This window comes from Poecilia formosa, unplaced genomic scaffold (genome assembly GCF_000485575.1).
Source record: "Poecilia formosa unplaced genomic scaffold, Poecilia_formosa-5.1.2 Scaffold1, whole genome shotgun sequence".
Classification (NCBI taxonomy): domain Eukaryota; kingdom Metazoa; phylum Chordata; class Actinopteri; order Cyprinodontiformes; family Poeciliidae; genus Poecilia; species Poecilia formosa.
In genome coordinates, this window is record NW_006799940.1 from 4,388,312 (window position 1) to 4,400,660 (window position 12,349).

At 41.5% G+C, this 12,349-nt stretch overlaps 1 protein-coding gene across 2 annotated transcripts in view; it reads right to left on the bottom strand.

Moving 5' to 3' along the window:
• Positions 1-464: 464 nt before the first annotated feature.
• The window catches only part of LOC103134235 (sine oculis-binding protein homolog), a 14,333-nt gene continuing 2,448 nt past the window's right edge, over positions 465-12,349 (bottom strand). Inside the window, exons 2-7 of one of the 2 annotated variants that reach the window (XM_007546399.2) lie at positions 11,772-11,901; positions 11,283-11,477; positions 8,849-9,000; positions 7,775-7,870; positions 5,673-7,592; positions 465-2,489 (exon numbers count right to left, since the gene is read on the bottom strand). In XM_007546399.2, the coding sequence (XP_007546461.1) occupies positions 5,682-7,592; positions 7,775-7,870; positions 8,849-9,000; positions 11,283-11,477; positions 11,772-11,901 (2,484 nt within the window). In that variant the 3' untranslated portion in view covers positions 465-2,489; positions 5,673-5,681. Of the gene's footprint in view, positions 2,490-5,672; positions 7,614-7,774; positions 7,871-8,848; positions 9,001-11,282; positions 11,478-11,771; positions 11,902-12,349 lie in introns of both variants that reach the window. The other variant, XM_007546389.2, reaches the window with a different exon arrangement.

Here is a 12,349-nt window from a genome sequence, read left to right on the forward strand (position 1 = left end):
TAATATTTATTCAATACAAATAATCTGACCATTTCATTCCAGACTGAAGGCTAAATCAAGTGGAGATCAGACAGTACCTATTGGCCAGGCTGCAAAAGCAACAAACTTTTGTCTTCTTGTCAAATTCCAATAATTAATAAAAGGAAGTAAATGAATAATGACATTTGTGGTTGTAAATAATTTGGCTTGTGCTACTAAATTGGGCACGAGGTTGTTGACAGTGCAGCTGTTTTTCAGGAGTGATGTCACCACTGACTCAGAGAGGCTGTTGACAAAGTTTCCTTACTGGCTGAGGATGAATCCACCATTATGGCATGACCTGCAGAAACTAGGTGACCCAGAATTAACAGAACAAAAGAAAAGTGCTGCAACTGCATGAGTAAGCACACCCTGAATTTCAGAATTGAAGCTCACAAAGTCTTTGGGGCCAACTGTCACGTCAGCCTCCATTTTTTTTTCTTTTTCAGTTTTGAGGTGTTTTTCTTCCAATGATGTTTGACCTGTAATCAGCTTCATTAGCTCTGCTTCAGAAAGAATCCGCACACCAGGACTCTTCCACCACTATGTTTCACTGAATGAATGGTGAGTTCAAAGTAACAGGTAGTGTATTTTTGTCAACCATATTTTACTTGCAAATTAATTTAATGTATTCCTTCCACTTTTTGCAACTGACATTTTTGCAAAATTGGCAAAAATGTCAATTTCTACAAGTACAAAGCTGGTAGAGACTTGTTCCAAAAGACTTACAGCAGCAGTTGCAACAAAATGTGGTTATTTTCCTCTCAATCACATACAAGCATAAGGAAGTACACCAGATCTGTGCTTGTGTGACAAAATATGGAGGAGCTCAAAGGGAGTGAATTGTCCAATGTATCTCATGAGTAAAGAGAACCTTGATGGCAGTATTTAGTATCAAAGAGAAAATAATAGCAAAATGTCTGGATTTGGCATCTGATATCAGTAAAATAGCAACGAGTGAATTTTTTATAACTAATGACTTTATGCAAACTGCATAAGGGACTCTATGTAATCAGGTGCAAAGTTTAAAAAAGGCAAACACTGCCCTCTAGTGGGCATTTATCATAATAATAACGTGAAAGGGCACAAAATTGTTTCGGCACTCACAGAATATATTCAAATAAAAATACAACAGAAAAAAAAATGCATCGAATGAAACTTTACCTATGCTTCTTCCATAAGTTAATATAACATCAAACTGTACCTTTTAATTGTAAAAATGAAGTGTTGACAAGCCTCAAAGCTATCTGTCTGAACGCAAGTGTCCTCATCAACCGTGGCAACTGTAATACTGATCACTGTTTGCTACAGCATTTGATGCTTTCGAGTGTAATACCTCATCTGGTAATATTACAAAGCTGATATTTCTTTACAGAATTGTCAGATAAGAGCAAAAAATATTGAAATCAAATACCCTGTCAGGAGACTGCAAGCATGCATGGCACCCAGTGCTATAAGTCGTTCTGAGTTTGGAGATCAGAAGGGGAAATAGTGACCAATGTATACCATCTTTGTCTAGACGATCAGGAACCTTGGATTACCAAAGCTACAGTGCACTGGTGAGCGCATCCTCGTACATCCTTCGTAGTTTAGCTTTCCTCTGGAAATCTTCGGCCTGACTCTCCCAACACTTGGGAGAAACTTGCCTGCGGATAAAGTATTCATCTCACTAGATTTCTCTCCTTTCTCAGAAGAAGTGAGAAGGCTGGCAAATCTCAGGCAATCACTTGCAAGGGAATAAAAATCTCAGAACCGAGCGACTGTAGCATGTCTTGTATTTATGTTGGGCGGATAGGCGGAATAGAAAAGGCCATACTATATTCCTGGCTTTTGCTCAAAAAAATAGAAAGAGGAAGAAAAACCCTGCTCCTGAAGTTTGAGCCCCGATCGGCCAGGTAACTCAAAACCTGGAGTGGGGAGTTAGCGTGGGATATGAGGAGAGAAACAATGTGGCTCTTTGTGCAAGCCGGGCAGAGAAAACAAACCGTTTCCCCTGGAAAGAGATCATGTTCAGGCTCCATCTGAGAAGACCACACAAGGCTGATCAGAGCGCTGTCTGCTGAGTGGAGTAAGGCGAGGAGGAGAGGAAGGAGGAGGAGGAGCGCATCTGGGCAGCCACACTAACTTGCGCGTACATAAGCGCTTGAGGGCAATGTCAGACAGGACGAGGATCTGAGGACCTTCCTTTCAAACTCTCAGTCAGCTCAATGCAACACACAACCCAGTGATACTTTTTGGTCCAAAGGAGAAAAAAAAAACAAAAAAAAAACGTGTGACTGAGTTGTGTGTTCTTCCACGTTGTTGATTTGTGATGACTCGGCCATCTGGACTGTTTCCTGGGTTGGCACCCTGCTGGTCTGACGGGCTGAGGGACAGGCAGGCAGGCGGGCAGGAGGGTGTTCATTCTGGTGTTGTCCACACAATGGCGTGGCGCTGAATCTGGGACTGCTGGGCGACGTCAAACAGGGAGTCTGTTCATTTGGATAGGACGATAGACGTTTTGAAAAACAAGAGAAAGAGGAAAAAGAGCAAAGAAATGTTAAATTTCATTAATGCCATATCATATAACAAGATCTACAGCTCTGAATTAGCATTCCCTAATCCACCCATTCCGCATAAACACTTCGAATGAGGCTTTTAGTCATGTCAACACTCAGATAACTGCTGCATAGGGTGCAATCAAACCAAAAACATCTGGTCTATTTTCTCTTTCGCACGCTTTAATTCAAACACACATATTAAAGTCAAACACACACATACATGTAAGGACCAAAGCAGGACTCTGTACTTGCTCTGTCCCATTGCGTTTTAGTTTCAAACGCTCAGTGAATACCCATGTGGTGGAATCAGGTTACATGGAGCTATAAAATATCCCAAATAAAGGCAAAGAAAAATGAGACGAAAAGGAAAAAAAGAAAAGAAAAAAAAAAAAAAACTGGCTTTCTCCTGAGGTAAAATCCTCCAGTCGGCTGCTGACTTTGTCAGAGTGGGTGTTTGTTTAAAAAGAATTTTTACAGTTGGGACAATAGAGCAGCTCAGCTCAGAGGACAGAGGTGGCAAACTAAAGTCATCCAAAGACAGCAGCCGGATCCTGTTACAGACAACGAAAGAGCATAAGTCTGTTTGAACGACATAACTAAAGCATTGTTATTTCAAATATAATAGTTAGCATACAACGTCCTGTTAAAGTATTTATATACTTTGAACTTTTCCACATTTGGTCACACTATAACCATAACCATCAATGTCATTTATTGCAGTTTGGTGTAACAGATCAAAACAAAGTGGTGGATAATTTTCAAATGTAAGGGGAAATAATGCCAAATGAAATGTATTTTCTTCCAGAATTTCCTTGTAGTAAGCTTCACCCATCAACTCTGATCAGCTTCGTTCTCCCTGCGGAAGGAAAAGCCTCCCCGCAGCAGGATGCTGCCACCACCATGGATCATTGTGGGAATGGTGTTTGGAGTGATGTGCAGAGTTAGTTTTCCTCTTCATACAATGTTTTGCATGTAAGCCAAAAAGGGTTAGCGATGTTCCATCCCCACAGCATGCTGTTGCCACACCAATAATTGAATATGGTAATTACTGTATGCATTGCTAGTTGTCAACCTTATTTTTGTACAAAAATTGAAAACCATGCATTGCTTTTTTTCTTAAATTTTTTTAATTATAATTTTGCATTGGTCCACCAATATAATGAAGTTTGTAGCTGTAAGGAGTACCTTTGCAAGACAGTGATTTGGTAAAAATGCAAAAGGAAACTAATTTAGTGAACAATTTTCTGCTACACAGTCAGTCAAACATCTGCAATCCAAGATACGGATTTAGATAAATTGTTCAATCTCTATTTAGCAGCTGTCAGATTTAAACGTTATCACTAGTGTGACCCCCTGGCCTTTGGAAAGGGATACAAAGTGAAAAACAGGCGGGTTGAAATCTAAGCCATCTCTGTAATATCAGTGGATTAATCTCAGCACATACAGTAAATCATAAACATGATCTTGTTATGGTAAGATACCACGAGTGAGGATGATGGGTAATGTTACTGCCATTTGGACTACAAGGCGAGTGAAATCAAGAAGGGCTTTTGATTGGTCCAAAAGAGAGAAAGCTCCCCTGCTGCATTCTAACAAAACAATGTCAGAACGATATCGGTGTCACTTCATAGTTTACGGTTAAAGGGACAGTTCTAGACTGTTGAAGGGAGGTTTTGTTGAGGGTAAAGCAGTAGCTTTAATCCAGACAATGGAAGTTTGCTGTCTGAGTAGAGCCAAGATCAAAATGATCCTCAACCAGTAAAAGCAACTCCAAAAATCAAATATGTCACTGTGGTATTTGCAAATGCAGTTTTATAACTCTCTGAACCATAATCCCTGAGCATTGAGAAGTTACTTACACTGAGGTCAATGCTTATTTACATGATTAGATCTAAGATCTAATGCCAATCATTTCTCTGACAGTTGCTCTCACCCAAAAACACTGCAATGACAAGATATTCCCTTGTCATTGCATGGAGGATCACTGGTTCCGCTGTGGCTTCAGTCTTTATTTCCCATCCACATTTTGTGTAAGCAACTACTGCAAATATGACAACGGCTTAAAAGTCCATAAAATCATGTTCACACAAAACTTTAAGATTAGAGTTGTATCAGAAGGCTGCCATCACTTTAATCTGTCACTTAATGTTATCTTCAGCTGTCAAGACCAGCGATGGATTTATGCTAAATAAAGATGCGAAGAGTTATCTATCAAATAGAGAGCTATATTTTAACTAAGCCACACTTCAAATATAATATAATATTCTGAAATAAGTGTGACTTATTTCAAAAACTGCTTTGGGTAAGCAGTTGCAATGAACTCATAACATTTTGATAGGTTGCCAACTGGTCCTGATGAGGGCATGGCCTTGTTTAATTAAAAACCAGAATATTGTCTGTCGATATTAAAAACAGACTAATATTCACCAGCAAATCCAAGCCTATAATGCAGGCAGTCATGCAAACAAAGCATTGTGACTGTCAGGTTGTGGTGAAGTGATTGCCTTTCAAAGTCACTCTCACTGCTTCGGCCCTCCTCCTCCTCTCCCTGCTGTAACCTTAGCCCACATAAAGGTGCCAGGTTACCGGGATTCTCTCTGGTTGGCGCCATACTGTTTAGTGACCATGTGCACACTGTGAGACCAGTGATTAATCTTGCACCGTGCATGTGTGAATCTCCATACAAATACCTTTTTACACTTTACATTGTTACTAAACCATGACTGGAAATATCGAGCAGTTAACAAGCGATGCCGTTCATTGCGCAAAATTTTCCTGAACTGGCTCTGACCCTGTGATCAACACGTCAAATGCTAGAAAATAAATTTTTAGTCTCTATTAATTGAGTGGATTTAAACTATGAACTCGTAGCACATTCAGGTTGTGAATGCATCAGCCAAGAGCATAAACTTTGAGTTTAATATAAACCAGATAAATGTTAGTGTTGGTGACATGCGTTGATGTACAAACTGGGACAAGAACCCTCTTCATTTTTCCATTTTCCATGTAACTGTACAGTTAGTGGGCCGAGTCATAATACCACAAAGATATGAATAGATGTTTAAAGTAATAATTTCTATATGTTCCACATCATATTCTAGTAAAGTTACTCACCTTGATTCTCTATTTATTCTGATCTCGGATCCTCAGGCATCGCCTCTTCAGGGCTGGCTCCATCTCCACTGCATTGGGCATGTTGGCAGGACTCCGTAAGCTACCCTTGTCCCTGAGTTTGGGCAAGAGTAATGGGGATGTGGTCCCACCTGTCTTTGGTGCTGTGGGCAGGGCATAAGCGTGGTCCTCATCTGGAACGTGGGAATCCTCCCCTGCACCCCCACTTGTTGTTAAGGGTCCTTCTAACTGACCAACTGGACCCTCGACTAGCACTGGGCTAACAACAGAACACTTGTTTTCTTTGATAGCTTCAAGTTCATTGAGTGAAGAATCTTGGGGTGTCACTGGTATTCTTTGGGATAAGGAAGAGTCCAAACTCGTGGGTGTGGATGATGTACCATTTTGAGGATGGCTCTGAGTAGAGGGCTTGACATTGTATGAATGGCTGCTCTCCATGGGACTGGATGGGCTGTTAGAAGGTGGAGTGAGGGAATCCGATTGCTGGAAGTCATTTGAAGGTGACGTTGGCAGAGTAATGTTCGGTCTGATGATATTGTGGAACCCTGGTCTGTTAAACTGGCCAGGTCCTGATTCTCCCAGTGCTGCCAGATCCACCATCCCATTGCCACTGGGCTCTAACTTCACTTGGGTCCTCTGGAGAACCCTTTGGATGACTTGTCGCTCTGTCTGCTGATGTATAGTTTTATAGTCTGTCAGTCCCTCAGAGATTTTAGTTGGGCAGGACAATTCATTACATTGTGCTCTAGGGGAGAGTGGTTTAGTTTGAGGTGTGGCTAATGGGGACAAAAATTGCCTTTCTGATTTAACCCAATCTATGTCCTTCAGGTTGGGTTCATTTGTTGAAGTGAAGGTTTGAGAAAAGTTCCCCCCCAGTTTGTTTGCCTCCACTCTACTAGCGTCTTCAGGGCTATCTGGAGAAACAGACCTAGTAGTCCTGGATTTAGCCCTCTCTACTCCTTCTGGTACAGGCTGGATAACTCCACCATGATTTGGCATTTCAAGGGCTGTTTTAGGAGGGACTGGAATTGGAATTGGAATAGGTATGGGGACAGGTAAGGGGACAATAATAGGATAAGGAACCAGGACTGTGGGTTGGGGTAAAAGAGGACTAAAAGAGGGGATACCATAGTTCATTATTGGAGGCACTGGGACAGGTCCTCTTGGCATTAGGTTTAGAGGAGGTGAGTGTAAGCCAGGGAAATAGGCACCAGGAAAAGGGTGCACAAGTCCTGGGGGATTCATTGAAGAAGAGGTAGGGGGCTGCAAAAGAGGAGAGTGAGGTGGTCTGTGGATAGGGCTGGAAGGAGGGCCTGCATGTCTGGGAGGATTGGCCAGGGGACTCTTTAGACCCTGAGCATGAAGCGGGGGCCTGAGGAAGGGTATGGGGATTTGAGGTAATGGCTTTTGATCCAGAGGTGGGCGAGGAGGAGGTGGAGGAGGAAGAGGAGCTGGATGAGGTGTGACATCCATAGTAGATATGGATGGCTGAATGGATCTCTCCAGGTTCTTAAGCCCTGAAACAGAGACCCTTGAAGAGGATGAAGAAGATGATGCTTCTGAGGATGACAAAGACGTTGATTCCACAGGTCCATGAATTAGGACTGATCCTTTGGGAGAGAGATTTCGATTGCGTGCATCCCCCGTACTGATGGTGCTGCTGTTCCAAGACTCAGGAGTAAGTAGCTTTTGCCCCGGTACGTTGCCATCCACTCTCCCATCCTGGCTGCTTCTGTTTGGGCTGGAGCTGGTGCTGGTTAGGGCCGCACGAGCTTCTCGGTAGAAGACATCCATCTTGTACTGGTTGAGACATTTGATGCTGCAGAACTGAAGCCGTTCCTCACCAGATCCAAAGTCCAGGTACTCCTTTGTGTGACGAACATGCTTGCACCAGTCACAAACCTGTGGTACAGGCGAGAGAGACTGCGGGGGGTCAATGAAGGATCACATTCTTGCTTCAAACTTATTTAAACATACAAAAACAGGAAGGAAATGGGCTTTTCTGGTGTATCTGGATGACAGATTTTATACCTATCAATAATTTCCCAAAAATAGTAAAGAAAACACTAATAATTTCCTCTTACTCTGACATTAGTGTTTATCTTTAACACTAATCTGGGTGAGTCCTCAGGCTGGGGGCGCTGAGGGGATGTCTCGACATGGAGGTCTTCATCTCTGGCCTAAAAAGGAGAAACCACAAAGTGACAAACACACCACTAGAAGGAAAACTAAAAGTATCTTCAAAGATTACACTGGAATTGTTGTGTGATAATCACATATCACTTGATGTTCCTCTTTACGAAGCATCAAGGTCAAAATACAAAGGTCAATAAAAAAGTAAAAATTTCACGCTACTTATTTTGGTGTTGATGAAGTGCTTTATTTTTTTTCCTTCCCGTGACAGAATTAATATAAGGAAATTCCTTCTGATTCATGTAAGACGATCTGCAGGGGATCTGAGTGCTCCCCCATCTCTGTGACCCAACGAGTCGTGTTGAGTTACGAAACATGAGGCAGCTGAAGGTATGGTATGCACTGAAAGTGGACACCTCGCCCCAGGCCTTCTGGCCTTCCTCTCAGACAAGCAGCAACAAGCCAGCAGAAGTGCTTTCCTCCCCTGCCACAAAAAAAAAAACTAGACAGCTTGTTGTGCACACTCTGCTCAGGTTTATTATGTGTCTCTCTGTTGTTTAAAAAAAAACAACAAGAAAGATGAAACACCACACATCGAAATGTCATCCTGAATACTTAAATATCAGGTGATCTTCTTGCAGTGAAAAGGGGAAAAAAAACATGGCTTTGTGCATCGGAGTGTTTCTCTACAGTTGCAGCTTTCCTGTCCTCCAGACCAAAGCCACTTAATGGCCGGCCCCTTTTGCATTAACTTGAAACTGATCCTACGTGTCCTGTGCAAAGTTTGACCTCCCTCCCACCACTCGTTAAATGGATCCTTTAAATAAACCAATCACTTCTGACCTTTAAAGATTGAAAGAATTTGTTGTTGAAAGTCTTTGAACCTACAAGAAGATATATGATGCTTAAATTCACTCAGCCACAGATGAATGTGTTTGTGTAGGCACCTGACTGTTTCTGGCTATGGTATGCACGCATTTAATTCATTAATCATCACAGGTTAATTGTTATACTCCATCACCAACCTTGTTGCGCTTGAAGTAGGCCCGTCTACAGGCGGCAAAACACTTCTCACTGCAGAAGCTCTTGAGCTCTGAGCCCATACATAGCGAGTAGCGCTTTACTCCCTCCTTCTGGCACCAAACGCAGACTATTTGCACGTTCTGTACATCTTCCACTGCAGAGGGATGGAAAAAAGCAAAGAAAGCAGGGTAATCAGAGATATTTTTTGCATAATTCTGCGTAAAAATCGCATGCATCGCTTCAAATCTGCGCAGGTGGAACAATGAAAACAATTTAATTTCCTCAGAGTTTATTAAACAGCTAAACAAGTTAGACAAGGAGTAGAATCTCAAACCATTCACTTAAAACTGGATGTGTTCCAAAGCTTCCAGCCAGTGCATCCTGTAATAAATTAAATGAAGGCGTCTCTCAGGCTTGTATTTTATCAGAGTCCAGATATCCTGTTACATCTGCGATCACCTTATTGCCAGCTGGGGTTTAAGCAGGTTTGTTGTAGTGACGAACCACATGGACAGTGAAATTCAGCATTATTTTCATGTCACCATGAAAAGTGAAGATGATAACTCATATATCTGCGTAGTGAAAAAGCATGTAGGGAACGGAAAGAAATATTTTTCTCTCATAGACCCTTTCAAATTAAAATCCAGTTTTGCCTCATGTGTTTCTTTAACGGGTAAATTGGTAGTCACAAGAAAAGTTCTCCACAAGAACGTTACTAGTCCACATTTATAATAACAAAAATTATATTGATTTAGGTAATAAAATTTACTTCTAATCTCTCTAGAGACAATGACTGGAATTACTACTTATTAGTCTCTGACCTGTGATTAGCCTCTCTTAAACACAAAACCTCGATCTTTTACAGGTCAGTGAAGGCACCATGCTCAAGCGGTACCAATTCATGCTTACAACACACTTCAGTGTGTCCAGGCGTCCTGCGACAGCTCAGTTCGTACCTTCACTGGGGATGTTCCATCAAATTAGGGAAGCGAAAACTGACACAGCGTTGACTGCAGTAGATTACAGGCAGACTGTGTTACAGCTATCTTGTTGAATTTTCAGATCCTGTTTGGTAACATAGCAGAATTTTATCTGCAAATTTGCAAACTCCTTCAGATTACAAGCAAATACAAAAAAAATCTGTTGCACATCAAACTATTATGATATCCACCAAATATCAACTTAGGTTTCTCTCACATCAATTTTATTACTTTACATATTTTGAAATTTCACAATACATCAACATTATATTACTACAACCAATGAAGACTGTCATGAATTCAGAAGGCGGTCCAGAGAACCACTGAGAAAGAAGCTGCTGACCAGAACTGGGAACTTTTCTTTTTTACCAGAGAAGTCAGAGACTGAAAAATTTTATCTTTTTTAAAACCCGTTAACAGTCATGATGACACTAGTGTCCTCATGAACTCACTGGACAACATGTACGTGTTTTTGGAGCAACCGATAAGGGGGTTAAATGGTGTATGCATCATACTCCAGCACTAACAGTTTCTGCTAATAACTCTTTGGTCTGGATGCTGTTACTGAAGGGAGAACACTAAACGTTGGCTTTTCTGAGAATCTGGGAGGCACAAAGGCTCTAAGACGTTATTTAAAAGGAAAAGGCAAGTCAGTATTTCCTTCAGGTTGGCACGCCAGAGCGCAAAACTTTGGTAGTTGTTTGTCAATTTGCTCTTTCATGGTTTCACACTTTCACTTGTTTTTAACTTGAGTCTTCTTGCTCAAAAAGAAGCTGTCTGCTGCAGGTACTTTAAGGAATTAACCTGCAGACTGTTGTTTACTGCTGGTTATACTAATTTCAGCTATGAAATATAAGATGGAAATGAAAGTTAAAAATGTTCATTTCAAATGATGTTGTCCCTTTTGTAATTTAGCTATGCTCTGATTAGAGTGATCATTCTGTCTCTCTCACACAGTGTGACATCTCTCCTGCTCATAATGTAATATTCTTCACATCAGGAATCAGGAAGGCTAAACAGAATATTATGAATATTGGCAACTACGGTTCTACAAAGAAACTTGACTCAGTTCAAATCTGTATCGGACATTTCTGATAGGTGCATTTCCAAATAACCTCAAGGTTTGTTAGTATTTCACTAGAAATAGCCACTTTAGTGTTAAGGACCCTTTACCCAGTGATAAGCACCGTGTAACTGAAGGATAAACACACATGTCATGTAACTGCAGCAGCTCCTCACTTTCTCCGGAGCTTCAGTTACTGCTCAGGAAAGAACTGAAACTAATACCTGTTCCATCGCTTGCAGCTGATCTTACACTCTGGCCTCTCAGGACATACAGTAAATATCATGGATTATCAGTTCTGGTGCACTATGCTTGTAAACCAAAGACATATTTTAATGTGCAGGCTTAGCAGAGGCCACTTAGTTCTTTATAGCTAGAGAAGACCTCTCGTACCTGCTGAAGGTTTTATGAGGGGGACGATGACAGGGGCATTCTTGTGCTCCTTCGGCGTGGTCAGGATCGAGCTTGTTGAGGAAGAAGATTGAGACGAGGAAGGGACACTGGAGAGGTCCCTCTCTCCACTCTTCATGGCCAGGACTGAGTGGCTGACTTTGGCGTCCAGGCTCTTGGGTTTTGGCAACGAGTTTTCTGGGAATGGACAAAAAGATAAAAAAAAAAAAAAAAAAAAAAACTGTAATAGGAATCCAGCTTTTGTAAAACAATACAACAACGTAAAACCACAGTGTGCTTTACGGGACACGATAATAACTTCTGCACAAACAACAGGCACATCTGGTTGAATGTAACTTGAGGACTTGCAGCCACAGCAGACGATGTCTTGCAGTGACTCAGTGTCTGCATTAAAACCTGCTGAACCTGTTAGTTGGTGTAACGCTGCTCTAAACAGTGAACTGTCACCACCTGCCCCCCCCGCCCCTTTACCTTTTAGCACAGACACATGCTGCCGCCTCTCCCTGTAGTTTCTGATCTCATTGGCCTCGGACTCTCGGAGGTCCACCTTGTCGTAGCCGTACCATCCCAGGAGCTCATTCATGGTGCTTTCTGCAAACGTCTGCCAGAAATAAAGAGGAACAGAAGTCAGAACTCCAACTTATGTCAAGCAAAGCAATAGGAAATTGTGAACGTGCATCTTGGGGTTATTACTGGAAGTTTTTATCCTATGGTAAACATAATCAAAGCTTCCTGGTCTGAGACAAAGTGAGGGATTCTTTCTCAGCCACGGCCCTGTTGGGAGAAATGAATAGGGGCACAGTGGAGTACAGTGCGACTCTTTTTCCATGATGTATTCAAGTTGTTTACTCTTGCTTAATCTGAGACGGAAAGGTTTACAACCCAACACCAGTGTCAAATCTGTGAATCATCCTTTGTTTATCCCGTTTAATTGGAAAAAAGAAGGAGAGAGGAATATTATTCTGAAAAAAAATTAGATGTATGACCTCAACTTATTATTATTATTATTATTATTATTATTATTATTATTATTATTATTATTATTATTA